Source organism: Hippocampus guttulatus, chromosome 14 (assembly GCF_054856545.1).
Source record: "Hippocampus guttulatus isolate MCC_2025c chromosome 14, RoL_Hgut_1.0, whole genome shotgun sequence".
Taxonomy (NCBI): Eukaryota; Metazoa; Chordata; class Actinopteri; order Syngnathiformes; family Syngnathidae; genus Hippocampus; species Hippocampus guttulatus.
In genome coordinates, this window is record NC_141274.1 from 4,247,367 (window position 1) to 4,275,213 (window position 27,847).

General features: G+C 43.4%; 1 protein-coding gene across 6 annotated transcripts; it reads right to left on the reverse strand.

The window, feature by feature from the left end:
- Window positions 1-67: 67 nt before the first annotated feature.
- On the reverse strand, window positions 68-27,617 carry eif4g1a (eukaryotic translation initiation factor 4 gamma, 1a). Of its 6 annotated transcripts, none has more exons than XM_086128683.1 (33): window positions 27,179-27,617; window positions 23,691-23,813; window positions 23,518-23,604; window positions 22,605-22,637; window positions 21,013-21,033; window positions 19,681-19,860; window positions 18,025-18,124; window positions 16,258-16,368; window positions 15,054-15,202; window positions 14,712-14,804; window positions 14,097-14,172; window positions 13,156-14,025; window positions 12,327-12,415; window positions 12,004-12,184; window positions 10,492-10,625; window positions 10,029-10,148; window positions 9,490-9,894; window positions 8,694-8,840; window positions 8,381-8,617; window positions 6,968-7,072; window positions 6,547-6,831; window positions 5,754-5,859; window positions 5,570-5,666; window positions 5,180-5,481; window positions 4,218-4,333; window positions 3,955-4,127; window positions 3,739-3,864; window positions 2,984-3,065; window positions 2,759-2,857; window positions 1,908-2,048; window positions 1,699-1,780; window positions 1,488-1,625; window positions 68-1,206 (listed from the first exon to the last, which is right to left on the reverse strand). In XM_086128683.1, exons 2-33 carry the CDS (start codon window positions 23,763-23,765, stop codon window positions 1,025-1,027), a joined length of 5,142 nt encoding a protein of 1,713 aa, XP_085984809.1. In that variant the 5' UTR covers window positions 23,766-23,813; window positions 27,179-27,617; the 3' UTR covers window positions 68-1,024. The 6 variants fall into 6 exon arrangements, with proteins under 6 accessions (XP_085984809.1, XP_085984807.1, XP_085984808.1 ...); XM_086128681.1 differs by having other exon boundaries at window positions 15,012-15,202; XM_086128682.1 differs by lacking the exon at window positions 21,013-21,033 and having other exon boundaries at window positions 15,012-15,202.
- Window positions 27,618-27,847: the final 230 nt, after the last annotated feature.

Consider the following 27,847-nt stretch of genomic DNA (forward strand, 5'->3'; position numbering starts at 1 on the left):
AGCATTCTGAACAGTCGAGGACAACATGAACCGGGTTGATAAGGTTGGGAGTGAAAAAAAAATTCACTGCAACTTAATAAGTCCTTTATTTGCAATGTTCCTCATGTTTCCAGTTTCCGATGCAAAAGAAGCCAGAATTTCTTAAATAAAGAAAGCAAAAAAATATATTTACAAAATTCCAATAAAACTAATAATCAAAGGATTATCTAAAGCACCTCTCTGCATCCGGACAACTGTTATTTCAAAAATAACCACAAAACAAAACAAGGTTTTAATTAGTATATATTTACAGAATGCTCCAGAAAGGAGTTTCCCACTTGATGTAGAAAAAGGCTTCCGGATATTTTCTGCTTTAACTTTCTATAATGCATCAAGTCGATTTCTGTAGATTTCAAGTTTTAATGGCGATTGGGTTCGGTGAAGTATCCCTCCGCAGCGGAGGTAAAAAAGACCAAGAGTCAGTCAGCGTGATGACGAGGAAGCATTGAGATCACACCTTATTTGTGTGCATCTGTCCTCTTAAAATCCCAGCAAGAAAAAGCGCACCCACCCCTCAAGGAATTTCTGGAACAAAAAAAAAAAAAAAGGCGGAGCCACCCGACCATGCAATGTCGCTTTTTTTGAAACGCATTTCAGTCATGCTGGGCGACCCACGACTGACAATCATCTCACAGATCAAAAAGGAAAAAAAAAAAAAAAAAAAACAGTCCGTCGGTCTGCAGTGTGGTGAGTTTCTTAATGGTGTGGCGGGAACATGTCACAACCTGCATGAGCTATCCTGCTGAATTACTTTAGAAGTTTATTTCACAAGGAGAGCAGGCCGGTGAGGCGGGGGAAGGAGGGGAGACAATGAAGTAGGAGAGAGGGAAGAGAGGAGAAAATGATTGTTTTCTGAGTCTATCCCTCAAAAAAAAAAAGATATTTATCCTCATTGAGGATTTTGATTTTGAGTCTGCCTCATCGGCAAGATCGTCCCTTGAATCGCTACCTACTCATCCTCCGGGCCACGAAGGGGCGGCAGCGTTCATTCCTTGTCCGACTCTTCTTCGGGCTCACGCAACCAAGTGAAGAAGGCGGTGACGGACTTGAGGGCCACGCCTTTGCCGCTCTGCTCCGCTGCGTCTTTGCTGGACTCCCACTTGTAGAAGGCCTCCTCCTTGATGACGTCGGCGTCGTACAGCGCGTCGAAGAACATGCGCAGGAGGTCTGTGTGGGGAAAACCACAGCAAGGGCGAAAAGACATGTTAGGACTAGACAATTTTTAAGAATTACTGAAACCCTGCAAACTCTTTCTTTCCAAAACTGTATTAATCATTTGGAACCAGAATCTTTTCAATTCAAATGAAGCCCAAATGCAATATGCATTTCCAACACTAACACTGGACTGATAAATGTAGGAAAACCCCAAGTAACTTTGATAAATAGAAGGCCTGGTATCGAGACACAGTTTCACAGTTGTTTAATCTGAGGGGAAACGGGAGACTCACTGGCAGGCTGCTCCATATGCACCATGAGTGCCTGCAGGGCATATAGCCCCTGCAGCTCCTTCTGCTCGTCGCTCAGGAAGCTCTGCAGCAGGGCGGCTCTGTTGTTGATCAGCGGCACGTCCACCTTGTACGGGTCCCCTGCAAGCCATGCGCCGTTGAAAGAAGGGAACTTTCAGACTAAAGCATTGGCTAAGACGGTGGCCGCCTTTACCTGTGATGGCCAACTGGCACACGGCGGTCATGAGAGCGCGTAGAAACTGGTTGGAGGAGCTCTGCTGCTCATCCAGGTTGGCCTGAAAAGGGGGAGTTATTTGTTTTTGCTTTTTCCCCACCCCAGGAAATAATGTTCATTTTCTTGTATTTTTCTTTTGTCAAATGTAACCTCAATATTACGCTACGGTTAAAGAAGTGAGTAGGCACCTCCACCCAGTCTTTGATCCGCTGGTCGCTGGCCTTGTCGCGGAGGAGGCGGTCCAGCTCTTGCCTCAGCTCATCTGCGCTCAGAGACTTCTTAGTGCTCTCCTTGGATTCCTGCTCCTCACCGGTTGTGAACTCCACTTTCTGAAAGACAAACAAAAACTTGGATCAAAAACGGGCACAGATGAACTTTCATGTCTTCACAGAGTACAAATTGAGAAGGCGCATTTCCAACCTTTACAAATATAAAGAAATGAAAACTTTCTCATTTTAAAAATGAGACCTATTCTTGTGATAAGCCAACTTAAGTTTTTTTTCCATGAAAAAAATGAGCCAAAAAGATTTTTTTTTAAAATTTCCTGTCTTAATTTTTAGGTAATTTTTTGTGCTAAATAGGCCTATTTCATAAATTTGACACAGTTAACAAATCCCACCCTGGCCTTTACGCCAAGCATTTCTTTTGCGCATCTTATTTTTAAAAAAAAATACAACTCTAAAAAAGTACTGTATATGTAAAGAGATATTTCTATTTTATATTATAAATACTCTATATGATTAAATAATTTTCAAAGAAAAAGGGCAAATCATTTTAGTTCAGATTTTGAAAATTTTATTTAGAAGTATTTATGTCTTAAAAGTATTCTTCAAAACTAATATGCAATTATGTTACTTTATACAAGCTAAAACAACATTTACCGATAAAATTAAATAATGACAAATATATATTAATGAAAAAATGAGATTTGAAATCAACTTAAATTGTTTATAAAACAGATTTTTAAAATTTTATATTTATATTATAATAATAATAATAATACAATCATCCCGGAAAAGACAAATTTAATGTAACACACCTGGTCAGTGACAAACTTGTTGACGTCTTCATTCTTGGACAGGAAGTCGCTCCAGTTCAGTCCCGCCTCTTTCCACAGGGCGCCGACCTTACTGCGAGTCTAGCGTTGAAACAAAAAAGAAAAAAGAAAAAAAGAAAAAAATATATATATACTGTATATAATCAAAATCAAAATGTTCTCCTTTGAAAATTAAAAAAAAAAGGCAGGAGTGATGTAAGAACATACCATCCCCTTACACAGCAAGTGGAGGATGTGCACCAGCAGCACACTGGCCATCCCCAGAGGCAAGAGTGGCTTGGCGATCTCCCTGGAGGAGCAATTAAGACACAGTCAAGCTTTGCATTTCATTCTTGTTTGTTTAGTCTGACGCACAGAGAGTTGAAGGCAATATCTGAAAAGAGGACATGGTCAATTTACAATTGCTTGTATACAAATAGGGACTCGCCTCTGGAGTGCCTTGCCACCCCCATCAAGTGTGAAATTAAACAACCTTGTAAATATTTGATCTGCTTTATTGCCGAAAATTATTCCGCGAGCTAACCGCTCTGATGTTTTGACGAGCCGCTTTCAAAATGACAGACGGACTAAACCGTCTGAAGGACTATCGTGCTCAAATTCCTGCTCCGATTAGGAGCACAAGCGTGACTGTTCTACTACTTTGCCGTGTTTATGTGGGTGGAGTTGAGATTTGTCTTTGCTGGCGTGTTTATGGCCCGCATACACAAGGTAGTGTCCCAAGTGCAGCCAGTGTGAGTGACAATCCTTTATATGGCTTTGTTGACTTTTTTGCCATGCTCTGGGGGCACTGCTCCCGCAAGCAGAATAAATCCTAGTGTCAAGCCTTGTCCCTCATTGTCATGGTAACAAAATAAAAACAGCATTTTTTGTCATTCAGTTCCTTGTTTGAGAGAGCAAGTTGCAAAAAAAAAATGTGATGAAAACTAAGTACAAGTATTTTCCAAATATTTGTTTCAGCTCACCCAAAGAGCTGCCTCATAGGGATGCCGCCTTCAAGAAGCATGGGGGTGATGATTTCAGCCAGGTAGAGCCAGATGTGAGGTATGTCAATGGCCATGTCTTCGGCCACCTCCAGGATCTGTAGAAGCCTGCGATAACAAAAGCACATGCAACTCAAGTCTTTCTGTTGTTGTTTGCAGGTTTGAACGCGCGGCGGTGAACACCAAGTCGGGCCTCACCCTTTGAAATACTGTGGAGCAGGCATGCTCCCCGAACTGGTGAGTTTGTGCAGCAACATGCCCATGTGCTCTCGAGCACTGGTGCTACGTTCCAGCGTTGACTCCATGCCCTGCCGCACGAACACGTAGAGCAATGCGGTGCTGTTGAGCTCGGCCACGCACTGGAGCGCCTCCTACAGCATCGGAGGGGGACAAAGTAGAATTGTTGGAGCTGTAAGTTGCACGCGTCCAACAAGGGCGCTGGGCGGTGTTCAAGTCGGTACCTTCAAGTCATTGATGTGGAGGTACTCTTCAATGATGGCAGTGGACTTCTTTTCAACCTCCTCTTCGGTCAATGCTGGTTTCGGAAGAGAAGGGGCGGGGGCAGTCTCGCGCTTTGCTACAGGTGAGGAGGGAAAGAAAAAAAATATCTATTTTGAATACCATATTTTCAAGACCATAAGGCACACTTAAAATGTTTAAATTTTCTCCAAAATGGACGGGCCGTCCAATAATGCAGAATTTCAAAATCGGTGACAGTTGTGCGAATTCAATGAACGCTTGGCTTGGCTGACTAATGTTGTGCCAACACACTGCTTATACAGAAGAAAGGTGCACGGAGCTGAGGACAGCATGCGGACCAGCTCCGCAAAGTCAAGGCGACAAGAGTGAGGCTCCGCGGAAACAAGGTGAGAAGGCCAGAGTCGGAAGACCAACTCGAGCAATGGATTCATGATCAAAGAACAGCTGGGAGAAACGTGTCTCTACAATCACCACTGAGGGCAAAAACGCTTGCAGACAAAAGAAAAATCGAACATTTTCCAGGAGGGTCGTCTTTGTGCTTTTGTTTTATGAAACTGCGCCAACAATGCATGGAAGCAAGGAAGACTGTGGCGCAGCAATGTTCGAGGGATTACAAGGAAAACCTGGCCATCTTCCGCTCCTACTGCAATAAAAAGATTGCTGACAAACAGATCTAGCCCGACCACCTCACCAACATGGAGATGCTGCTCACAAAGGACCATGCACTTCCAAAACAGAAGTGGAACTAGTACCAGGCCTTGTGGAAGACAAGTCCTTTTTTTAACTGGAACCCCAGGCAATTTTTACATGAAATGGAAAAAGTAATCATTTGAGCACACAGCCTTTTACAAGTATCTATCTACAGGTGTTCAGATTACTTGCCATTCCTGCAGCAGCAATTAGCCACATTTGTAAGCACATCAACAGTCAGTCCTGCTTGTACCTGGGAGGTCTTTGCTTGGGCCTCGGTCCCGGCTTCCCCTGTCTCTGCTGCCTCGGTCCCGGCTGCCTCGATCTCTGCTGCCCCGATCGCGGCTGTCAGTCATGCTAGCCACACGGCGCACAGGCTCATTGGTGGGCTTATTGTCGCCGCCCCTTCCGCCGCGCTCTTCCGTTTCTCTGCTGAAACTCCGCTTGGTGTTTTGGCTACGGCTGTTTCTGTCGTCGCGGTCGAAGCGGTCAAAGCGATCTCGGTCCTGATCGGCCCGGTCTCTGTCGCCGCCTCGCTCGCGACTGGAGCTCGACCTGCCCATTTCAGCAAATGCGTGAGCAGTGATTAAAATGTTGTCTGGGTGGGCACAAATGATGAAGGGAAGGAACCGACGCTGCTGACCTCTGAGGAGCTCTGCGATCAGAGTCTGAGGATAAGGAGCTAGACTGCTGCAGGGCACCGAATCGGTTGACGGTGCTCGTAGTTGAGCGACCAGAGTCTAAATCAGGAGGAAAAGGACATGTTGAGAATCTCCATTCTTTAAAAATAAAAGTGTAAGTATAATATGTATTGAAGGACTTTCTACCTTGGTCTCCTGTTGCAGTTTTAACACCCATTCCTCCACTGCTACCTTTGCCCCAACCTTTGCCTGACGGAGCCAACCGCTGATTGTTGAGGTCCGGATTGTCAGGCTAAATGGAAAGCGCAGGACAAGGAGTTGACAAAATGAAAACGCTGGTGGTAAAAAGCAACAATGCTTTGCACAGGGCTTATCTGGCATATGAAAATCGGATATGATGAGGTTTGCCACCTCAACCAGCTCAAAAACCTCCAACTTTATGACAATTTATTTGACCAGTGGCACGCCAAGTTGTGTAATTTTTAACTGCAGTTGTGGGAGAACACACACACACACACAGCACATTGCAGCAGTCCTAAAACCATCAAAAAGGAACTCATTTTGAATAGGGATGCACAATTTTAAAAAATAACAATTGTGATTTTTTTTGGTCAACATTGCAATGCATGATGATATTTTTTTTCAAGATCCCCTTTACAAGTTTTTTATTTTTACAAGCACAAGCAATAAATAAATCTATCACAATAATTTATACAAAAATGTCTCTCTGATAGGTTAGACTTACACTAAAATAAAGGCAAATAAACAATTGGTTAATATCAAAGTGTTTAACCACTTCAAGCGTGAGCTGACTGAATACTTTGACTCGTCGACTTTTAAGCGTTCGCTTGTGGCGTAACCATCAGATTACAAGAATAGTGCAAACAAATCTATGCCTTTGTCACTTCAACTTTTATGCAAGCATGTGAATTTTGCACTTGCGCTGTACTTATTGAACCAAGAAAATCCTTGTTCCTACCTTAGTGATCTTGAGGCGAGCGGTGTCGTAGGGTCTCTTCGTGATGGGCACAGTGTTCCAGCCCTCATCTTGGGGCACGCTGCCCCGGCCACCTCCCGGTGTGTGAGGGCCCCGGCCGCCCAGACCTCCACCCATCCTGCCGCCACCTCCTCCACCCGTGTCCTTTTTGGACATGAGCTGCTGCTGGACTTTGATCTGCTCCCTGTGCTCTTCCAACTCGGCGTCCTTGTGGATCTGGTCGATGGTTTTCGGACCCTGGTCTCCTCTCCGGGGCACCCAGTTACACTACAGGGCAGGGGACGGAGCGAGGTTAGACTACAAGAGACTTGAAAGGGGACTTTGGGTCATGCCTCTGGTCATGTTTGCAAGTGATGCTTTCTCCAATAGAGATGAATGCCTGTCCAGCAAATTTAACATTTACCCGTCTGAGATCCAAGACATCTTGCAGCATGAAGCGGATTCGGGATGATGTTTTTCTCTCCTTGATGATCTTTTCCATTTGATTGAAATACTGATCCATACGGGGCTGAGTTGGATGGGAAAGAAGAAAAAAACAATAGTCAGTCACGGATCCCAACAGTTCATGAAAAAGGGTGCAATGAGAAGGAGGGTGCACAATCTCATGGCTCATCGACAGCCTCCTGCTGACAGTTAATACACATTCCGTTCAGATATGAAATGGTTGAACTGGGGAGAGTCCAAACGTCTGTGCTCAAGGACCGCATTTTATCTTTAAAACAAACAGATGGGCCGGGCCAGTAGTCGAAATGGTAAAAAAACAAAAATAACCTGTGTGTGGGTGTGTAAAGTATTTTTGAAAAACAATTCCTTTTTGAAGTGTATTATTTAAAATGAACACATTTCATTAAAAAAAGTAAGTCATGTACTATACATTACTAAAAAAAATAATGAAACATTGTATTGTATTCTCATTTTTAATTTATAAAACAGGATTTATAATGAATTTACAGTTATTGTAATTTTACTTTTTTTTTTTTTACTAATTTTGAATGAATCATTTAATTTTGTCTTCATGAGAACATTTCATTGTAATTTTAAATGGTATTTTCCATAATTATTTATAAAACTGCATGAAAAGTAGTTCTATTGTGTGGTCGGTAATTTCAAACATTATATCGGCAGGATTGCTAGTTGTAAAACCGTAACAGAGGATCCCATCCATGCACTCATAGTTTTTTGAATGTTTTCATACAGGATCCATGTACACGTGAAATACTTTGAATCGAATGTTACAATCATATTGATTATCACACCTACTTGTTTTTGCAAATCCGAATGAGAAAACAGGGTTCTTCTTTGTAACAAAGAATGCTTGTCGACACCGCCGTGAAATTTATTCACTTTGTGAGAATGAAACTATCAGTTCCAATTTTCTGGTCCATTTATGTATGAGCCCCTATTCTTTCCTTTTGGCCACTCAAACAACTGTTTGTCTGAATGTGACGAGGCATTTCGCAGAATAACTTGATAACACTTGCATTTTCGTTGTTAAGGCGCATTGCTGTGGGTCTAACTGTGAAACTGGGTGGGTTGCGTTGAAAAAACAAACCAACGTATGCTTGAAAAAGTTTTTGCCAAAGGCATTTCGCAAAAGACGGTCAGTCAAGTTTACTTCATACTTCATCAACAAAATTTATTTAAAAAATCTTATTTACATATGATTTTTTCCCCCACCGAATAATTAAGTGTATTTTAGTGTTTGAAAATTACTCCATAAATCAACCGACCAACTTTTCGATTGATTTTTTGTAAATATCAGTGTCAAGCAGTGTGTGTGTGTGTGTGTGTGTGTGTGTGTGTGTTGCTTGAAAACCTTGGCTTTCTCAAAGTCCAGGTCCTTGCCAATGGTGGAGAGCAGCCTGCAGAGACACTCCAGAGACTCTTCGTCATGATTCTTCAGTAGTTTGACCACACAGTCGTGCATGATGGCCTCCGTTAGCATCTTGAGCTTGAAGAGTTCCCCGATGAACTTGATGTTACCCAGCGAGCGGCGTCTGGCCTTGTCTCGGGCCTCTTCCAGCTCGACACGCATGCGCTCGCGCTCTTCGTCCTGCGGATACGACATTGAAGCGTGTCAAAATGGGAGTACAAAAGTGGGCGATACAGCGGCAGACGTGATTTCTTACATCTTTGGCGGCTTCCATCTCCTTTTGCTTTTTGTCCAAGAACTCATCGTCATCCTGGTCCTTCTCAAACTCTTTCTGGCAGCGGTTGAGCAACAGTTTGCGGAAGGTCACAATGTATCCTGGTTTGTCCGAGGTGGGGACTTTCAACTGAACACAAAAGAAGTGGAATTTCAGGCAGTGAGAGTAAAATATTGAAGAACTTCCCGTGATGAAAATGAATACATAAATTGAAAATACAGCAATACCACCCATATTCACACATCTACCCATTCTTTGGTGCTCACCACGAGTAACGTTTCACTCGATTTCAAATAGTGTCATGCAGTCACAGGACCGCGTACATTTTTGGAGACCTGACAAAAGTGATTTGGCTTTGTGTCCCTAAATGTATTTTGACACACAGATACAAAAATTAATTTTTTGTTTTTAAGTTTGACGTATAAGCTTGCGCAAAAAGGGATTTTAACGAGTTGTGATACATAGCTATGACGTTTAGGGGGGGGGAATACTCCCTGTTGCTGAGCCTAACCCTTGATTCATAAATATTACTCAATATATTGCTATACTACATATATTGTTATTAAAAAACATTTAGAAATGTTTACTTGCATTTCAGATTTTTTAAAGAATAAAAATTTGTTGTAAGTTATTACTTTTAGGGGTTTGGCACTATCTTACACCGTTAAAACCAAGAAAGGTTGGGTTTTTCGGTGACGAAATGAGACAACATTCAAAGCTTTAAAGTCATCAGTGGAGCAAATGAATGCGAGAAGCACAGAACACGACCGTCACTTACCCCCGAAAGGCAGCGGCACATGTTGGCATAGGCCACGGAGAAACTGGGCTCCAAGATGGCTTTCTCAAAAATGAGGTCGATGGCGCCCTTCAACCTCTCCTCTGAGTCTATGGTCAGCTCCTTTACCTGATTCATCAGCTCCTGGAATTTCTGCGGAGTCAGCTTGTTTAGGATACTGCGCAGTCGCTTCAAGATCTCTTGCGTTTGGGCTTGCTCAGGCGTTAGGTTTTCGTCAGTCACCGCTGTGACCTCTTCCTCGCAACGGCTACGCGGGCCCTTTTTAGCTGAGGGCTTCCAGGCTTTTTCGGCCTTGTTTAGCTGCACGTCGTCGTTAAGCGACATGCTCGTGATGATTTTGCGCGGTTCCTTCCGCTGACCCTGCTGGGAACGCCGTGGCCCGGGGGGCTAAAAGGAAAAGGAGGAGTTTTATTTTTCCATGAATTGGCCTCTTTTGAAAGTGCTAACAAAATGTGTGTGTGTGTGTGTGTGTGGTGGGGGGGGGGGGGGGGGCAAAAACAACAACAACAAAAAAAACTTACTGGTCCACGTGGTCCTCCAACTGATCTACTGCCCAGGTTACCCAAATACGAAGGGGTGAAATCTGGCCCAAAATCCTGCACTCTAACTGGGTCTGCAGGCCGCAACGGAGTTTTGTTGACCTGAAATAGAACAAAAAATATTGTTTCCCTTCCTGAATGAAATTCAGTTCGTACTAGGAATTATCAAGAGTCACTTGGAAATCTTTTTAGAAATTTAAAAAAAGGGTTGGAAGTCTCAAGTTGCATATTTTAAGAGCGCTTGCTGTGGCATGGATACTGCAATGTAAGGCAAGTTAGGTTACGTGTACTGGGCAAACATTAATCCTCTCACACAGTTAAATTAAAGCTAATCTGACGAACTAAATAATTGTGGGTCAGCTTGTTGATTTGTGGTGCAACTTGTTTAGGCATTAACAAAAAAAAGTCATCCTGTACAGACCAGAATGAATTGGAATGCACCCACCTTGTCCAGAACCACGTCACTGATGACAGGCAGGCCTTCAGGTTTGTTCATGCTGGCACTAATGAACTGGAAGCCCAGCAGGAATTTTCGGTCGTAGCGTTTTTTCTCCTCTGGGTTTATTGGCTTCCATTGTTCTGGGTGATGAATGAAGACAAATTTATTGGAACGAGGGGGAAATTCAAGTGCAATATATGCGTTCCGTGACTTGTGGCCACAGACATAGCAGTGCAAAAAAAATAAAAAAACTGGAGCAGTATATCAAGAGAGTTGGTCACAGCCTGGTAGAGCAGAAACTACAGTATGAGTCTCGAATCCTGAGTAGGACCTTGAATGGGGCGGACGATTTTTGGAGGAGTGTGCTGAATTGTGAGCAGGTCTCCATTTCACACAGCATGCTGCCAATGCAGATTTATGCCGTTTGTAAGAGAATAGAGAGATGATTTTACATATTTTAAATATCTGTACTGCAAGTGCTTGTTGACAGCACTGCAAGAGGACCACGGGTGCATATTATCATTGTTCATTACATTACAATGTACACAACTTGGTACATTTCTTGAAAACAGTTGCTTCCAAAGAGATTTTTTTTTTAATCCATTTATTGTTTTCTATATTACAGGGTTTTTCCTACGGTCAAAATTGCATGGCGGCCGCCCGCAGCCAGACCGATTGATATCGCTCGACACATCGTAAAGCTCCAGCTGTGCTGATTGAGGGGTTAATCTCCCTCTGCGGCATCTTTGTATTTTAACTGCATTTGTAGTTTGCTCGCATGAAGTAATACACTGCAGTGTCTTTTATGATAAATACAGAAAGGATGAGAGTAAATTTCCATTAATTTCACAACATTTTAAGGAAAACCACAAAATTGGGACCGGTTGCTTTTGGGATATAAAATTAGTCATACATATATTGTAACAAGATGTAACATTATTTTCCGTTTCGCACAGCACCATCCATGAGACAAAACATTGATTGGCAGATGATAGCAATTACTTTAAAGAGAACGTTACAATACTTTATTTTAATTAAACATTGAGGAACAATGGCCATGCGCGTCAAAATCAAACGGATTTAGAATGAAGAATGGCCCCCAACGAGTGCATTGTCAATACGCTGTCTCTTAACCTTTGAGCCAGGGGGACAAGTTTGATACCATCAAACAAAACAAGCACCAAATATATACTGAAATAATGGCTTCCAATTTACAGAATGTGAAATCGGGGACTTTCTCCACAAAAACCAATTAAATGTTGTACTAATGGTCACAGGTTGTTAATGTAACCTTCTGCCATCCATCCAGACAAAGAGCATTTTAACTGCTCTGTAAATCACCAACATGTCTCTGGAATAGTGTGATGACCAAAGATACAGTACAGTCTTTGTAATATAAAAGAATCATATATTCTGTCCAATGAAAGGAAATTGGATAATTCCCCACAGGGGTGAAAATAATAATCATTGCTCAACGCAACAACGTCGTCCTTTGTCCGAACAGTGCAGTCAACCTACCTTCTTTGTACTGGTATTTCTTGTCAGTGGACTCAGCTTTGGATTCTGGTTCTGCATTCTGCTTGTCCTCCTTCTCCTCCCAGGTCTCGTCCACCACCTCGGCGGGAGGTTCAGCTGGAGCAACAGGGACAGGGTCGGCCTGAGCGGACGAGGGCTCTGCGGCAGGCTTGTCATCCTGCTCCTGGGGCAAACAAAACAAGGACCAGACAAGAACACAAAGTTTGTCTTTAGCAGTGTTTTGAAGCAAAGCCAACCAAAAAATATTGCTGACGCCTGTGCCGGCTTGTTGCGATCTTTTTGTTCGAGGTCCTGCTGAGACAAACCTCTGTGAAGGCATCGAGGAGGTCTCCAATGGCCTCCTTCTTGTTGATTTCCTTCATGTTCCTCCTCTTCTTTGGCACAGACGTAGCAGCTTCAAGAGAAGAAACAACATGTTTAGTGTTTGACACAGAGCGCAATGTTCCCTGTGCAGATTTTTATTCACAGAATACAGATACTCAGGTGGGACAAAACACACTGAATTCAAATCTGGAGTTGCCCGCCTTCAGTGTATTAGCATGTTGTATCACGACATGCCGAGTGAGGAGAGAAAGAGGTCCGATAATAGTTGCCATTTACAGAGGAAAAAAAATAGCTGCCTAGTGGATTGTCGTAATTTCTGTTTTTGTGTTGCTGCTCTGTGTGTTAAAAGGTCTACAATGACCGTAACACAACTTTCATAAGCAAAATTATATGACTTGGTTGAGCAATCTGGCATTTAAATGCAGAATGTTTAATTTTCTTTTTTATTACGTCTCAATTTTACAGTAAACTTCAGCTGGGAATGACAAACTGCTTGAAGCAAGCATGCTTTCCCTCTAATTGGGAGAAATGTGCGAGCGACGGAGTGGTAACATGCACCAAAGAATACTTTAAAAACGTGTTTTAAGACGTTTAACAGTGTACTCGTAAGTTTAAATGTGTTCAAGTATGCAGGAGGCGTAAAACTATTTTAAATGGTCTTTTATCCAGTATCAAGTACAACTTTGTCAAATGTGCTGTATGTGGAACCGCCGCCCTCAACATCACTTCTTGAGGGCGGCTGGGTCTGGAAGGTAACCCAGTCAGAAACAAGGGTTTACTGTATACTTATGAGATCATACTCAAGCTTACCATGCATAGCGGATTCCTCTGTAGGACAGTTCACAGCGACAGGAGGAACTTCCTCACTTTTTGCCACCTTCACCACTTCCTCTTTTTTCTCTTTCATCGCCACCACCTCCTTCTCCTTCACATCCACGTCTTCCACAACTGACGCTGCTGTTTTAGCCACAGGTGGGGATTCCTGAGATTGAAAAGCATCTGGCTGGTCACAGGGTGTAATGTCTTCCTCACCGAGTTCCTGCACATCCTGAGGGAGGCCGTTGGAGAGGGGAAGCTCTGCTGGTTCCGCCGGTGTGGGCTGGGGTTCGGGCTCGGGCTCGGGCTCGGGCTCGGGCGCAGCATTTGGAGTCAGAGGAGCAATGGGCTCCTGCACCGAGATTGGAGGCGCTTCGGTTGCCATCTTTGTCTGAATTTCTTCTGTTTCCGTTGCAACGGGGGCTACGACTTTTGCATGTTCAGCAACAGGCTCTACTGCTGCGACCTCCACGGGCTCTTCCGTTTCTTCCGCCAGCTGCATTTCTTCGACTTGATTTTCCGTCACGTTCTCACACGGAGCTGGGGCAGCATGCGGTTCCTCCTCTTGCGCCGTCGAAGGAGAGGGGCAGACGGGAGCGTCTACTGCGTCAGCGACATTGGTGTCCATTTCAACTTCCGCAGTGGAGGAGGCTGATGTAACGGCAGGCAGAACAGCGGGAACTGGCTGGTCCTCAACCACTTGGGCCAGCACCTCAGGAGCCAGATCAGGAGCGACGGGTTCCGCCTGCGCAGCCGGCACATTTTGGTTGTCCGCCTCCTGTGCGCTTTCCAACGCGGGCTCAGGATTTGTAGTGGGAGGAGGTGGTGGGGTCTCAACACTGGCAACATGCTCGACAATGTCATCTGCGGCGAAGTCGAGATTAGTCAACACAACCATGCTTGATTATGATCCAGAATGGAGAAAAGGCACGAACCTTGACTCGAGACTGCCGCAACAGGCGGAATGACTTCACCGTTAGTCTGTGCGAGTCCGGCTTCTGTGATGTTGGCCTACAATCACACAAGGTTACTATTTAATTGCTCAAAAGATAGCAAGAGTCTTAACCACACTTTTAATCTACCAGGTAAAAACTGAACATCTAACAGGCGGTTTAAAATGCATTTTGTCATTCTCACTACAAAAGTAGCTTTTGCTTCCTTGTGTGAGTGCTTTAGCAATTCATTTAACAAGCATTTTGATGTGTTTACATACAGTGCTGTGAAATAGTATTTCCCCCTTTCCTGAGTTCTGTGTTCTTTGCATATTTATCACACACAAAGATTTCAGTTCATCAAACCAATTTTATTGAGACAGAGAAAACCCAACGGAATACAAAATGCCGTTTCTCAAAGACTATTTAATTTATTTAGACATACAAAAAATAATAACTACCCGTCCCTATGTGTGTGGGGGGGGGGGTGTCTTGGGGTGAATAATTCTTCACAGCACTGTAGACATAAATGTCAAAATTCCTTTGGCCCATGCTGGACATTCATAAATAGCTATGTGGTGCTACCACAAAATGTTCCAGAGCTTGTTTGATTCTGACCTGTGGTGGAGTTGGTGTAGTGGTAGACCTTCCGCCAGACATGATCTCCTCCGTGATATCTCGTCCGCCCTGGGTTGGGTCACGTATTCTGATCTGTTGTTCGGAAAGAGCAAAGTATTGGTTAGGGCTCTATGTCCCTCCATCAATGGCATGCAGACACCGTGCTACAAGTGATCAATAGGTACTGACGACCAGTTTAATTAAAAAAGAAAAAAAAACGGGGAAAAAAACTATTTTGAAGTAAAAGGGGAACGTTCCACATTGAACAAATACACTTTTGCGTTCCATTCAATTAGTGACCTCAGACAAGAGGTCCGCTGCCCTTTTGTTGTGACACACTACCGGTTTACGTTCCCTCTTTGGTGGGCCTTGTGTCGGTGCTGGTTGCTGCTGAGGAGGGGGGGCTGGTTGCTGTTGCTGGGCAGGGTTGATAATGACCTGTGCGGGCTGGACAGATGGAGAGTACGGCGGCTGAGCGTAGTATGCTGCTGCTGCAAATTGGAATTCGACAACAAGAAGAAAAAAGTTTAAAAATGGGCACAATACATGTTTCTGGCAATAATAATAAATACTGTTTTTTTTTTTTACACAAGACCTAACCCGAACATTGGAAAAAAGTAATTGTAGTTAATTGCTCACTGAAATACGTCAAAACGGGAGAATAGGATTCCATAAGATTGAGCAGACTGACAATCGGACCAAATGTGAGCAACATCCCTTGTTTGCGATCAAAGTCGGCCAAGTCATGAAGATCAATATCTGTAAAAGATTATCTAGCAGTGAATTTTGCTCCCTGATCTGCACGGAAAACAGTTGGGGCTGACAATTGTAAATGTTATGCGGAATACACGCATGCTAATAGTCAGGCCTAATTTGATTAAAGGCCTGATTATCGTAAAATCATTCTGAGGAATTATCCTCCGCTGAGGGGTGTTTTAAGAATGTTTTTTCCCTTTTTTTTAAAATTTTCCCTATTTTTCTTTTTTTAACAGGAAGCTGAACAGCAAAATGTACAACAGTTAACCATGAACGGATTAGCCCCGGTTCAGAATTGGCACTCAAACACGTCACTTCAAGATGCTGTTGACATTTTGGCATCATGAGACACGGTAACTGATCAAGCACCCATCGCCATCTAACAGGGGGTTCTCAGAGGACAGTCGCCACTGAGTGTCAGTCATCAGGTTGCAACAGAAGCGGAGACACCGGAAGAGTCAAAGAACCCATAAAGTTGGCATAGTTGGACATTTATTGGCTGATTGGAGGATCAAACACCTGTTGTCAATTTTGCTATTCATCTCCTTGTTCGAGAACAGCAAAAAGTAGGAAAAGTTGGCCATGTGCATTCAAAATTTGAGGTTCATTCTGGAATTGCCCCCAAAAGCCCAATAGCTGCAACTAAGGGTGTATTTCAACAACACAACGCTTCTGGTGAACAGTGGCAGCGTGCATGCAGGTCCATTAAAAAGTGAAACAATGACAACAGTAGAGACGAGAGGCGCCACTGAAGCTGGCTGACACGCACGCACGCACGCGCACTACTCACCGGGGTAGCGCTGGGAGGTGAGAGGAGCACCGTGGAGAGAGAGACGGCCGTTCTCTCGGCCGCCGCCTCTCCCCCCGCCACCCCGCCTCTCCCTCGCAGCAAGAGAGGGCTCTGAACCAACGCGGCAAGAGGAGAGGGAGGGAGGAGCGAGGGATGGGAGAGGGAGGAAGGAAGGAAGGAAAGAAGGAGGGAAGGAAAGAGGACAGGAAGAGACAGATGCAGAATGAGTTATTGAGAGGATTCAGAGGAAGCCGGGTGTTAAAAAGGTCCCATGAAATGAATTGTCCTTACGAAACAGTATTTTCGGTGAGGTTTATTGTAACTTATTCAAAATCATGTTTTGGGTGCTTTTATGTCATCTATTGAGTTATGCAAATAATGCAACTACAAAACATTGCACATTGTATTGCTGAATTGTAAAATTCACAAGAGGTGTTTGTTGTTGGGGTTTTTTTTTCTCCCACTTCAAAGTGTGCAACCTACTGATGATCCCAAGTAGAAACATGACAAGATTTTCAAAGAATGACTGACCAAGAATTCTGAGCCTGATTGGCATGGTCACTACAACCAGACGGCAAAAAGGTTTTTGTGTGTATGGCCTTTAGGGGGGGGGGGGGGGGGTTGTGCGCGATCACTTCGGGAAAATTTGGTCAAACCCACCTTCAAATTTGAATGCTTTTGATGGAAGCCTTTCTCCGACTGACTGACAAATTTCCATTTAACTCATTCACTCCCAAAGACGTTTTTAAACGTCTTTTCAGACTTGGTCCAGAATTGGCTAGTACTGAATGAGTTAAAATATCAACCAAAAAGCATATACGAGCCAAAATTCCGAGGGGGTTCTCCAAGACAAGCCATGTACAATGTTTCAAAAGTCGTCTCTTGGCCTAAAAACTGCACTTAAATTGCACAAAAGAAGCGGTATTCATGAGGAAAGCAGTGTGGGCAGAACAAAAAGTCATGTCCTTTTGTAACAAATAGGCCTTTTTCACCAATGTATTTGTTCAGGAGGATTTTAGTGTTTTGAGTGAAGTTCTCATTCCATGTTTTTTGTAAAAACACACTTAGAAAAGGCCACTAAGATGGCGGCTACTTGGCTCTTTGCTATTATATAAATTCAGTGGCGTGTGGCTGTTGATAAATTGTTGGTGTCGTCTTGGTCTCATGATGTCAAAATGTGGACAGTATTAAATTAGAAGAGGACTGTTTAAATAGCAATTCTAATTCAACCAGGAACTGTATTGGTCCATTCATGAATCACACATCCGCTGAGAATTTTGCAATGCAGAGAAAATTATGAAAAACATACGGAAACATTCAAAGGTCGGGCCAAATTAAGGTTATCTCTAACACTGCATTGTGGGTTCATCCTGAAATTTCATGCCAAATCCAAATATGGCTAAATTGTTTGTTTGTTTTTTTTAATGGTGTGTCATGTGGACAAACACAAATCTCTGGTCTCAAAGCATTTCATGGAACCTGTGAGGTAGCGTGATCTGAGAAGACGGCAGAGAGAAAGACCACAGGCCAAAGCAGGACAAAAAGCCACACCGCATGCACCAGTGTTCCGCTCCGTTAAAGACATTCAACACACAGATCAGCCGTGCAAACAACACCCATTTGCGGCCGACCCTGAGCCCTGAGAGCGGTGGGGTGAGGCTTACATCGGCAGCAGACCAAGACTAGACACTTTCCTTAAACATGACAGATGATGTATGAGTGAAGATGAGAAGGTGCACCCCTTTTCCGTGAGGTTCAGTCTCTTACCATAGCCGGAGTATTCAGCAGGGCTGGTCCCTGTATAGAAGCCTGCAGTACCACTGGTCACAGGATACTGCTGAGTAGGTGGTATGTATGGAGCCCGGTACTGCAATAGCAGACAAACAGCAGAGAGACAATTACATTTCTGAGGGCTTTGAATACATTAAGGACCAACGTGTTCAATTCAGTTCAGCAACCCATTGTAATATGGGTTCGCCTGTTGTAATATGGCAAGAATAAAACATGTCACATTCATGCTACATTGGAAAGCAAGAAAACAAAAGGGCATTTTAACAACACCTTTCATTACCACAGAGACACTGGCTGGGTCACAGTTGTATTATTCAATTCACTATTTTTTTTTTTGGTTTGTTTTTTAACACGAGACTTTTCATTAGTCTAGTCCAGTGTTTTTCATTCACCGAACAGAAATGAGGGCAGGCTTGACGTTACATCACTGGCCACTCAGCAAGTATTTTCCGTCGTTAATGTTCTATGCATTTCTAAGGTATCATTTTAGAGTAGACAACATATTTTGTAGTCTCTTTGACCGACCTAGATTTATAGGTGTTTTTGTACGTTGTTTGGGCAGGCGTGGGTGTGAATGTTAATAACTCATCTGTGTAGTTTGATGAAGTCAAACTGGGCATTGATGAAGTACATCCAGGGGTGCTAAAAGATCTCACACTCTGCACTTAAGCATACTGTAAGTACAGACATGTACAATTGTACATAAAAAAAAAAAAAACACTGGAATTTTTTTTTAAATAATGCTTCAAAATATTTATTTCAGCATAAGGTACCAAGTGAAAGGTCCACAAGTACTTGTAACTGTATACACTACTAATTAACTTGCATCATGGTTGTTCTGAGATTTTAAAAAATAAATAAAACACACAGCACTAGGGTACTATCAAAACAATGTGTTCTATTGACGTGAACTGTCTGGGAAAAAATGCCAACTTGAGCTATTGACACCTGAAAATATACAACTTTTATTTATGTACTTTTTTTTTGGACTGATCAGATTTTTTTTGTACGCCACTTGTTTTTCTGCTGTTTACAGCTGATTTAACCTTTGTATTTTTTTTGCACTATTATTATTCATCAGTGGCTGTTCTCATGACTGTTGTTCTCACATCCATCCTTCAGTCGCTATCCCGTTTTGGCTCTCCATCTACCATGTCTCTCCAACTTAACTCAACTGGCCGCAACAGACAGTCAGCCCACAGAGTCTGGATTCGGCTCAAAGATGTTTCTTGAATTTAAGTTTTCCCTTGCCGTGGTTGCCAAGTGCTTACTCATGTTGGGTTCATTTGGGGTTTAACATGTTACATGGAGAGTATGGTTCTTTCCCTGCTCGATGTGTTAGGTGTCTTGAGATAACGTTTGTTGTGAACTGGGGCTATCGAAATAACTGGCTTGCTATGAGAAAATAGAAAAAAATATTTCAAATAATATATCTATATTTTGACAAAGTAAGGTACAGAAATGGAAAAGAAAAAAGAAAAAAGAAGTTGTCACTAATAAATAAATACTCATCCAGATACCTTTTCTTTCATACCGTCATGACCCTTGATCAAGATTTAGCCATCCAAACCGTACCGCGCAGAACTGATCCAATCACCTGTGTTGGCAAATACACGGCTTGCGAAAACCCACCTGTCCAGGGGGGAGGAAGTAACCCTGAGGGGAGCCGGCGAATGACAGCTGCTGCTGGGGAATCATCATCATCTGCGAGCTCGGCGGGTAGACATGCGGCGGTCCAACGGGTCGAGATACGCTGCTTGTTTGGACCCTCGGCGCGCTGGTAGCCATTGTCGGACGGTTCGAATAATAACCCTGAAGACATTTTGGGGGGGGGAAATAAATTTTGGATTAACAAAACCACTCGACTTGGATGTCCCAGTCACTCGTGTGACTTTTTGCCGCGAGTACATGGGTCCTGTTACGCACACAAACGCCTGACCTGAGGTGGATGGCATACATCACAAAAACTGCAAATTGTACATGGCACATTTACACCGTACAGTGGTCCCCTGTTGTACGACGGTTCGTCGCTCATGTCCCTGCTACATCGCAGAGCGTGGCTTTGACAATAAAGTTGTATTCAATTTAAAGGGGAACTCAGACCGAACATTTTCTTTGCAGAAATATATTCTATATGCCCCTACTAGTAAAGCACTATTATTCTGTTCATATTAAAATTATGACAACATCACTGCTCACCTGTTTTCTAAGTTTAGTGTCACGTGACATTCGCAATGGAAGCCCGGGGGCATTTTGACATCAGTGCAGTGACAAAATGGCAGCTCCCTGACATTGAGGAATCTGCTTAATTGGTATTTTACAAACCGAATGTCATGTTAAGACTAGTGGGTGCACATAAAACATATTGCAAAGAAGATTTTGGACTTGACTTCCACTTGAGGCGGTCATTATTTTGTGTATAATTTCCAGTATGCAAACAAGTCAGTTTAAGTTGCACGCCTTCTGTGTAGTAGCCTGGAAGCAATGAGATCTAGTGGAAGAGAAGCAGCGCCATGAAGAAGCCTCAGTTTGTAGGCGGAGCTGCTCTGCTTGTTAAACCATCAGTTATTTGGGTTTGTAATTACCTAACACTTTACTCATTTCCGTTAGCCCAACAATGGCATGCCTAATTTTATGTTAAAATTAACCTAGCGGATTTACAAAATGATCTGCTTTGGTTCAACACGTTGGTGTTGAAATTTACAATATTTAACTCTCGTTTCTTTTGTGTGTGAGTGCTACAGAAAACCTTAATTCAGAGTCAGGCATGAAAAAACTTGGAAGCAAGCACAATTTGCTCCTTATTTGGAGAAGTGTGCACGCGTATGTGAGGGGTAACTCTGACTCTAATATCGGATTTTCACTTTTTTGTAGGTGGTTCTGGAACATACCACCCCCGTGCCTTAACGGGGGTTCACTGTACTGATGTTTCAGCACTGGCTGCAGGGAGAGAAATGGCGTTACCTGTAGCGCTCGGTATCCACCCTTCAGCCGCACAACACACAAGCAGAAGGCAAGAGAGGGAGTGAGATCAATGTGAAAATGGAGACAGTGTGAACGAGTGAGTGGCAGACGTTGACGAAGAGGGGAAGGGGAGCGAGGAGAGGGGCTTGGGTGGGGGGGGGGGGGGGGGGGAGACAGGCAGAGGTGTGTATCTCTTGGGCGGCGTACGATAAAGCCTGGCAATGGCGTGTCGGCATGCAAGTTTTTACAGATCCGGAGACGAGTGAGATCCTGGCAAGTTCAGCGGGATCCATTTTTAAGTTTGTACAGTAGGCACGTGCAGGCGGAAGGGGGAGGGGCTAACACAACTACAGCGTGTTAAAGACTACAGCAAACTTTAGAATCATGCTGATGAGGGCGATTACACTGAACAATGACAAACTTCTCATATGGACAGTTATTAGACACTTTCTGGCAGTATTGTGCAAGGGACAAGAGGTTTCTCAACTCAAATTTAATTTAGCTTGTGGAAAATACCACATTTATGGTCATATTTTCGTACATGATATTTTCCTTGTAGTGGGAAAGACCTACTGCTGCTGAGTAAAAATATACAAGTTGTAGGCCAGTGATGGCGAGAGGTTTTCAAGCAAGCTACGTTTAGTTGTTTGAAGAAGTCTTGCCAAGTCAAATTTTCCTGTTCTCCTGGCAGACAATTTTGCTTGCATCAAGTAATATATATTCATCTAGACTTTTTCTCCTCCTTTTTAAGACCACTTTTTGCAGTTTGAGGACTGAGTGAATTACTGCAGCCATGCAGTACACTTGGTCACGGGATTTCCGCAGATCCAATCAAATGGAAATGAGCTGGGGGGGCCAAGCCTTGCATTTTTCTGGTGGGGTGGGGGAGGTTGTTTTGTTTTGCAATGGTTTGGACATTCAGAATGCGAAAGTTTCAACGGTTGATCCAGGAAATGATCTCGACTTGTTCACAGAACGGAAATAAAACATTCTGTTGGTGCAACACTTTCAGTACACGACTACTCCGGCCCATTTAGAATCACGTGGTCATGTTCAGAATGCTCGAAACTGAGCTAGACTGCTACAATTTGATTAACGCCGTGCACAAACAAAGCCACCAAGATCAATTCCTTGTCATGTGAGTGAGATTTTGTATGCCAAAATAAAAGAGTACAGTGATTATCTCAATGGTGTAATGTTTTCATCTGACAATGTTTAAACATCAAGAGCACTGAGCTCGTGTTGGTTGGATTGGTGAAATGTTGTAATGTTAAGACGTGGCTGTTTTCACTTACAAAAATTCTCTCAAAAATGGGACAAAATTAATGCTCAACTTTGATGTTTCTCTTGCAGTTACAGTATCAAATATGTCGGGGGGGGGGTGGATTGAGAATCGATTATAACAACACCTGATTGGGAGGCTCTCGAAAGGTTAATGAGACTTTTTGTTGTCTCTTCTGCGTTAACTGACAGAAGAGCCATGGGGAGGTCTAATATTGCCGCTCGAGCCTTTTAGGCTACGTTGCCGACAACGTGCTGCGCGAAGACGACACAGAGGAGGCAGGGTGCGACTGTGCGGGTGGTGTTAGTACCTGTTGGTGTAACGTACGGGGCCCTGCGGCAAACTGGGAGGACAGCAGAACACAGGAAAGAAGTCAAGATCACGGCCAGAGAAATAAGCAATGGTGCACACGAAAACACACAAACAAGTTCAGCTCAAGTAGGGTAGAAGGTGAGTTGCAAAGGGCCGGAAAACTTCCAGTAAATTTCAATGGGAAGCTGGGCTGGGCTATTTGGGAAATAGACCAAATTTGAAACTTGGAAACTTATCAAATGAGCTTTTTTGTTTTGTTTTTTTAATCGGCAGACATAATAAATCTCTCTCTCCTTGCCCACATGCAAGTGTATTAGAGTCATCCAATTGCTCCATTTGTTGTTGTTTTTTCCACTTCACTTGAGCAGCTGTTTCCCAGAACCCCAAATTTTGGCTCACATCACTAAACTAATATAATTGCCCAAAGAAAGGGTGTGGTTGTTTTTACTCGAGATTATGCTCAAATATACACCAAAGGTCAAAAGTTTTGGAACACCCCAATTTTTTTCAGCTGTTAATTGAAATTCACTGAGTTTGGTTTCTCTGTGTCCTCTGAAATGAAAAGCACAGAACAAAACAGTTACAAAAGATAAAAATCGACTCAAACCACAAGCAAAAAATGTATTCTGCTGACTCATGAAAGCAGCCACTTTAGGCTGAGATTAGATTGAGCGATTGATGGATAGATCGATAGACAAACAGATACATTATTACCTTAGTTTGTACCACGTCAAGCTCCTTGTTGCACTTTAAATGCTTAAAAAACTTTAAAACCTTTCCTGAGATTTCTATTAAAAGCCAAGCTCAAGGTTTATAAATTCCGGGGATGTTACCATGAATTCCCCAATTTCCGAATTGGGGAAAAAAAACACTTGAATGCATTGCAAAACCAGCACACAATGGTCCATTACCTGTCTCGGCTGGGGAGCGGAGTTCATCTGAGGGGGTGGAGGTGTGGCAAAAACAAGAGACTGAGGCTGCCCAGGTCCGTAGGTAGCCTAAAAAAATTGGGGGTGTGGGGGGTTGACATGATCAATCGACTGTGTCCCCCCAAAGAACAATGACTCACACTGGGGTCACTTACCTGTGTCAATCCAGGGGAGGGAGCGGGGTTTGGGACAGAGGTGGGTCCCTGTATAGGCTGCGGTGGTTTATTCATTTCACGTTCTTTTATGGTTCTGCATTAGGGTGGCGATGTGGTGCCAACCTTTGGGAGGGGGCGCAGGGGAAAACAACGACAATTATTTGTACGAATTTGCACCATTGCAGTTAGGTTGAAAATGTTCACTTCATTGATCATTTCAAAGTACAAATAGTGTCTAGTTTGAAGCCAAGCAAGGGTGTGGTCTGCGCTTTCGCTCATGATAACGCCACTACCTCCTCCTCCTCCTCCTCCTACTTCTTGCCTCGTCTGTCTCACTTTAATTTGCATGGGCTTTGTGGCCCATAAAAGGAGTACTTGAGTCCTACTTACATTTGTAAATTATTCCAGGTTACTCCATTCAGCACTGTTGTTAAAGCCCATAGCCAAGCACATAAGCCTGGGCAATATAGGTAGTAGTGATGGGCAATATGGGGGGGAAGCCTATTCCGATACTGGCCGTTTTGTATCACGATAACGATATATCACAATAGATTTTCAGGTATCAAGGTATATATACACACAACAAACTATGACCACTTACCATTTCTCACTTTATTTTAACGTGACATTTAACAGACACGTACCGAATGAGAACTGCATCCAGTAGTGCTGCTATATAAAATGATCAAATGTAAACAGAAGCAAAGTACTGTAGCTTACGTATTTATGCACAAATGCAGATCTAAATACCATGGCTTCTCCGGCTTTCCCTCTGATAATTACTCCTCATAATCCCTTTGTGAGAACGATACTAGGAAGAAGTTTATCTTAGTCGCTGTCATGGAGGTTCGAAGATGGAGGCTGGGATTGCCGAGTTAGGAGCGAGCAAAACACTAATGTGTTTGTGGTCGGCAGCAGTAGCTAGCCAAAGCTCTTTGCTGAACTTGCTTGGGTAAACTGTGGCTTTGTCTCACCTCGACCTACCAACTAACTGGCTGCATGTGACAAAAAAAGTAAATCTAAGCTTTTTGGGATCTCTGCGCTGTACAGTTAATGGGGGAATTCTTAGATTTGCTATTCTTTGGGTTTTGATGAGGCTCAAAAGAAAAACTTTTACAGTTTGAAAGCATACCAAGCATGCCTTAAGGCCGTTTTTTAAAATGTTTAGAATTATGGGTTTGTTGTCATTAGATCATTCTTTCCCATCGGAATAATATTTGTTATTTGCATTCACCCAGCTCGTTAATTATGGTTGACTCTTTCATCAGTTCATGAAACAAAAAGTTGAAACTATAAAGCCACAGATTTGTTTCCATTATTGTTGTAATGCGACTTATGACTTCCGGTATTGTGTTTACGCCACACTTGTTTAGTAGGATTTTGTGACCTTGTGAAAGCGCAAAGATGTATTGACCCAGTGAACACTTAAAAGAATGCAAGTGTTTAATTAATAAGTTAACTCTAATTGAAGTAGACAAATGAACTCTTCTTTCATGCCTTAATTTTAGAGCAAGCCTCACTTAAAACCAAAATACGTATAGCAAATCTGATGTAGGTTAATACGATGTAAAAAGAATTATATTAAGGGTGAAAAAACGCAATTACAATATTTTGAATTGGCATTTAAGAAGTGCATTTTGTATTTCCTTGGGTTTTCGCTGTGTGATATTAAAATTGGTCTGATGAACTGAAACCGTTGCTTGTAAATATACAAACACAGAAATCGGAAAGGGGGCAAATGCTTTTTCATGGCATTGTAGATCACCAACCCCATTAGTTAGACAAAACACATCAAGAGAGTACTCAATTTCAATGGAGGCAGTGGCATTGCACTGGTGATCTTTTCTTTCGTGTCAATCTCCCATATATTTGTCCCGTAGACAGTTTCTTTAAAACACTATGTACAGTAGAAAGGTCAAGGGAGTTACATCTGGTGAACAAGGTGGTCTGGGAATTGGGCCATCTCTTTCAATCCACCAACCAGTCTGGAAATGTTTGATTTAGAAAGCCACAGACATGCAGTCACCTCACTGAGTACAAAGAAACAAAAGTGATCAAAGAGCTAATTGATTCAGTGCTATAATACATTTATTAAACAAGAAAATTGTGTGCACATGCAAAGTGATTCAAATCTTGGATTATTAATCTCTCATCACCTCCTTTTGTAAGACATTGTCGACTGTAAAGAGGCTTCTTGGACATCCCCTCGTTTATACTTTGTTTAAATGCACACACAGTAATCATTATTTAAAAAACTGACATCCACTGACAATCATATGCATTACTTTTCGTTTTGATTGTGAAGAAACTTTGTGGACTCTGTAGTTGAATTTGTTATGTCACCAGTTCTCTGGTGGAGGGGGAATTGGAGAAAATTGACACCTGAGGTCAAAGCTCATTTTCAGCGTCACTGGCCTGTACTTAAACAAAACATCCACCCCCCCCCTCCCAAAAAATACGACCTATTTGTGTACCTTTAAAAAGGAATTATGATACTTTAACTTGAAGGTAGATTGCAATTTAAATCTCGAATCGTCTTGCCATCACTTGCTAATACGGCGACTGACATTAGCATTAGCTAGCGCCATGCTCTTTTTCAATGAAACTCACGGTTAATCTTCACTCGGTTGCTCGGTACCTGGAGCAAAACGAGAGTTGCAGGAAGCCCACGCTGAGGTTAAAAAAGGGGAGCTACTTCAGAGAGTCGGAGAGCAGGCCAACATTCCGGTGAAAACTGGTGGTGCGAGTAGCAGCCGGGGCTAATGATACGTGTCCCACTGTCAAGAGACATTTTGCTTGGGTTATGCTACGTGGCCGGTCGTGGTGTCCCGAATCATTTCGTCGAAAAGTGCACCCAAAATGCAGCCAACACTGGCCGAATGTTGCTTTTAACCAACATCAAAATGAGCCAGAATTCGGAATAGTGCTCCAACCGTCGATGTTGAGTTAAAAAAACTAACGTTAGCCTTCAGCATTAGCGCCGCAACTGTGTGTGTCAAGTTGATTTCATTACAGGCCCCGACTGGTACCATGAGCACATTAAATCAATTTGATTTTAAAATATCATTTTCGTCCTCCAAGACGACACCGACTAAGAAACTCAATCACAACAAGTCCGTTCACGTCAAAAGTGGCGAGAAATCGTCGTTTCGGCGTAGGAAAAGAGCGAAAGTACATGGCGTGCAACCTAAAGGGTGGCAACCATCTGAAGATTAGCAAGGAGAACCCCGTGGCTGTAATGCGGCTAATGGTGGTCGTGATTAGCTCAAAGCTGCCCCGCGATCCACACATCGAGAGCGGCTACACAACTTCGTACAAGCACGACATATTCAAACATTTTCATATCAGTATATATTTTTAAACGTTTCGTCGGCTTAGCTCGTAAAATCAACGGCGGGCTGACAGCCGGCATGTGGCCTTGTTCCAAAGCAGCTACACAGACAAAATGAAGCTCGGACGAACATTTTCACCTCGAGTGGAATTCTTACCGGGATAACGTGTGAAGGCGCGGCTGGATTGCAACCCGAGAGTCGACCTCTCGTCGAGTCCTCTGTGGAATTCGTGATGTTGTCCCCCTCCGGTGGCCTTTTTTCCTCCGGTCCGACACAAACCCAAGATGCCCTTCTTTGGCTAGTGACTAAGCGAGCTAGCTCAGGCTAACCGGCTCTACTCCTGTCACTTGATGAAATCCCGGGGCGTGCAACAGTGACAGTGCTGAAAAATCAAACAATTTCGTCCTTGACGCGCACTAATCGTGATTCCGATGGCCCCGAAAAAAGCCCCTGGACCGGAGGTCCATTATCAAGGCGCCGATGGTGACGGATTGCCGGTTAGGTATGTACACAACTATCGTGTGAGAACTCAGAGCGACACCATAGTGCGCAGTGTTGCTTGTCGAGGAAGCCGGTACCACCGTGCCCTGCTGCTCGAGAGCGTGCGCCACCTAGCCGCCTGGATCACTTCCGGGGTAAATGCAAGGTGGAGGATGATGATGATGATGATGCCTCCGTCACGTGACGACGGTCTGAGATCCCTACATGGGATCCTGTTTGGATCCCCAAACAGGGGACTGTTTGGGGATCCAAACAGCGGCGCGCGGACAGGTACCGGGCCTCGGCCCATTTGGGACCGGGCCACACAGAGACAGACCTGCAAGC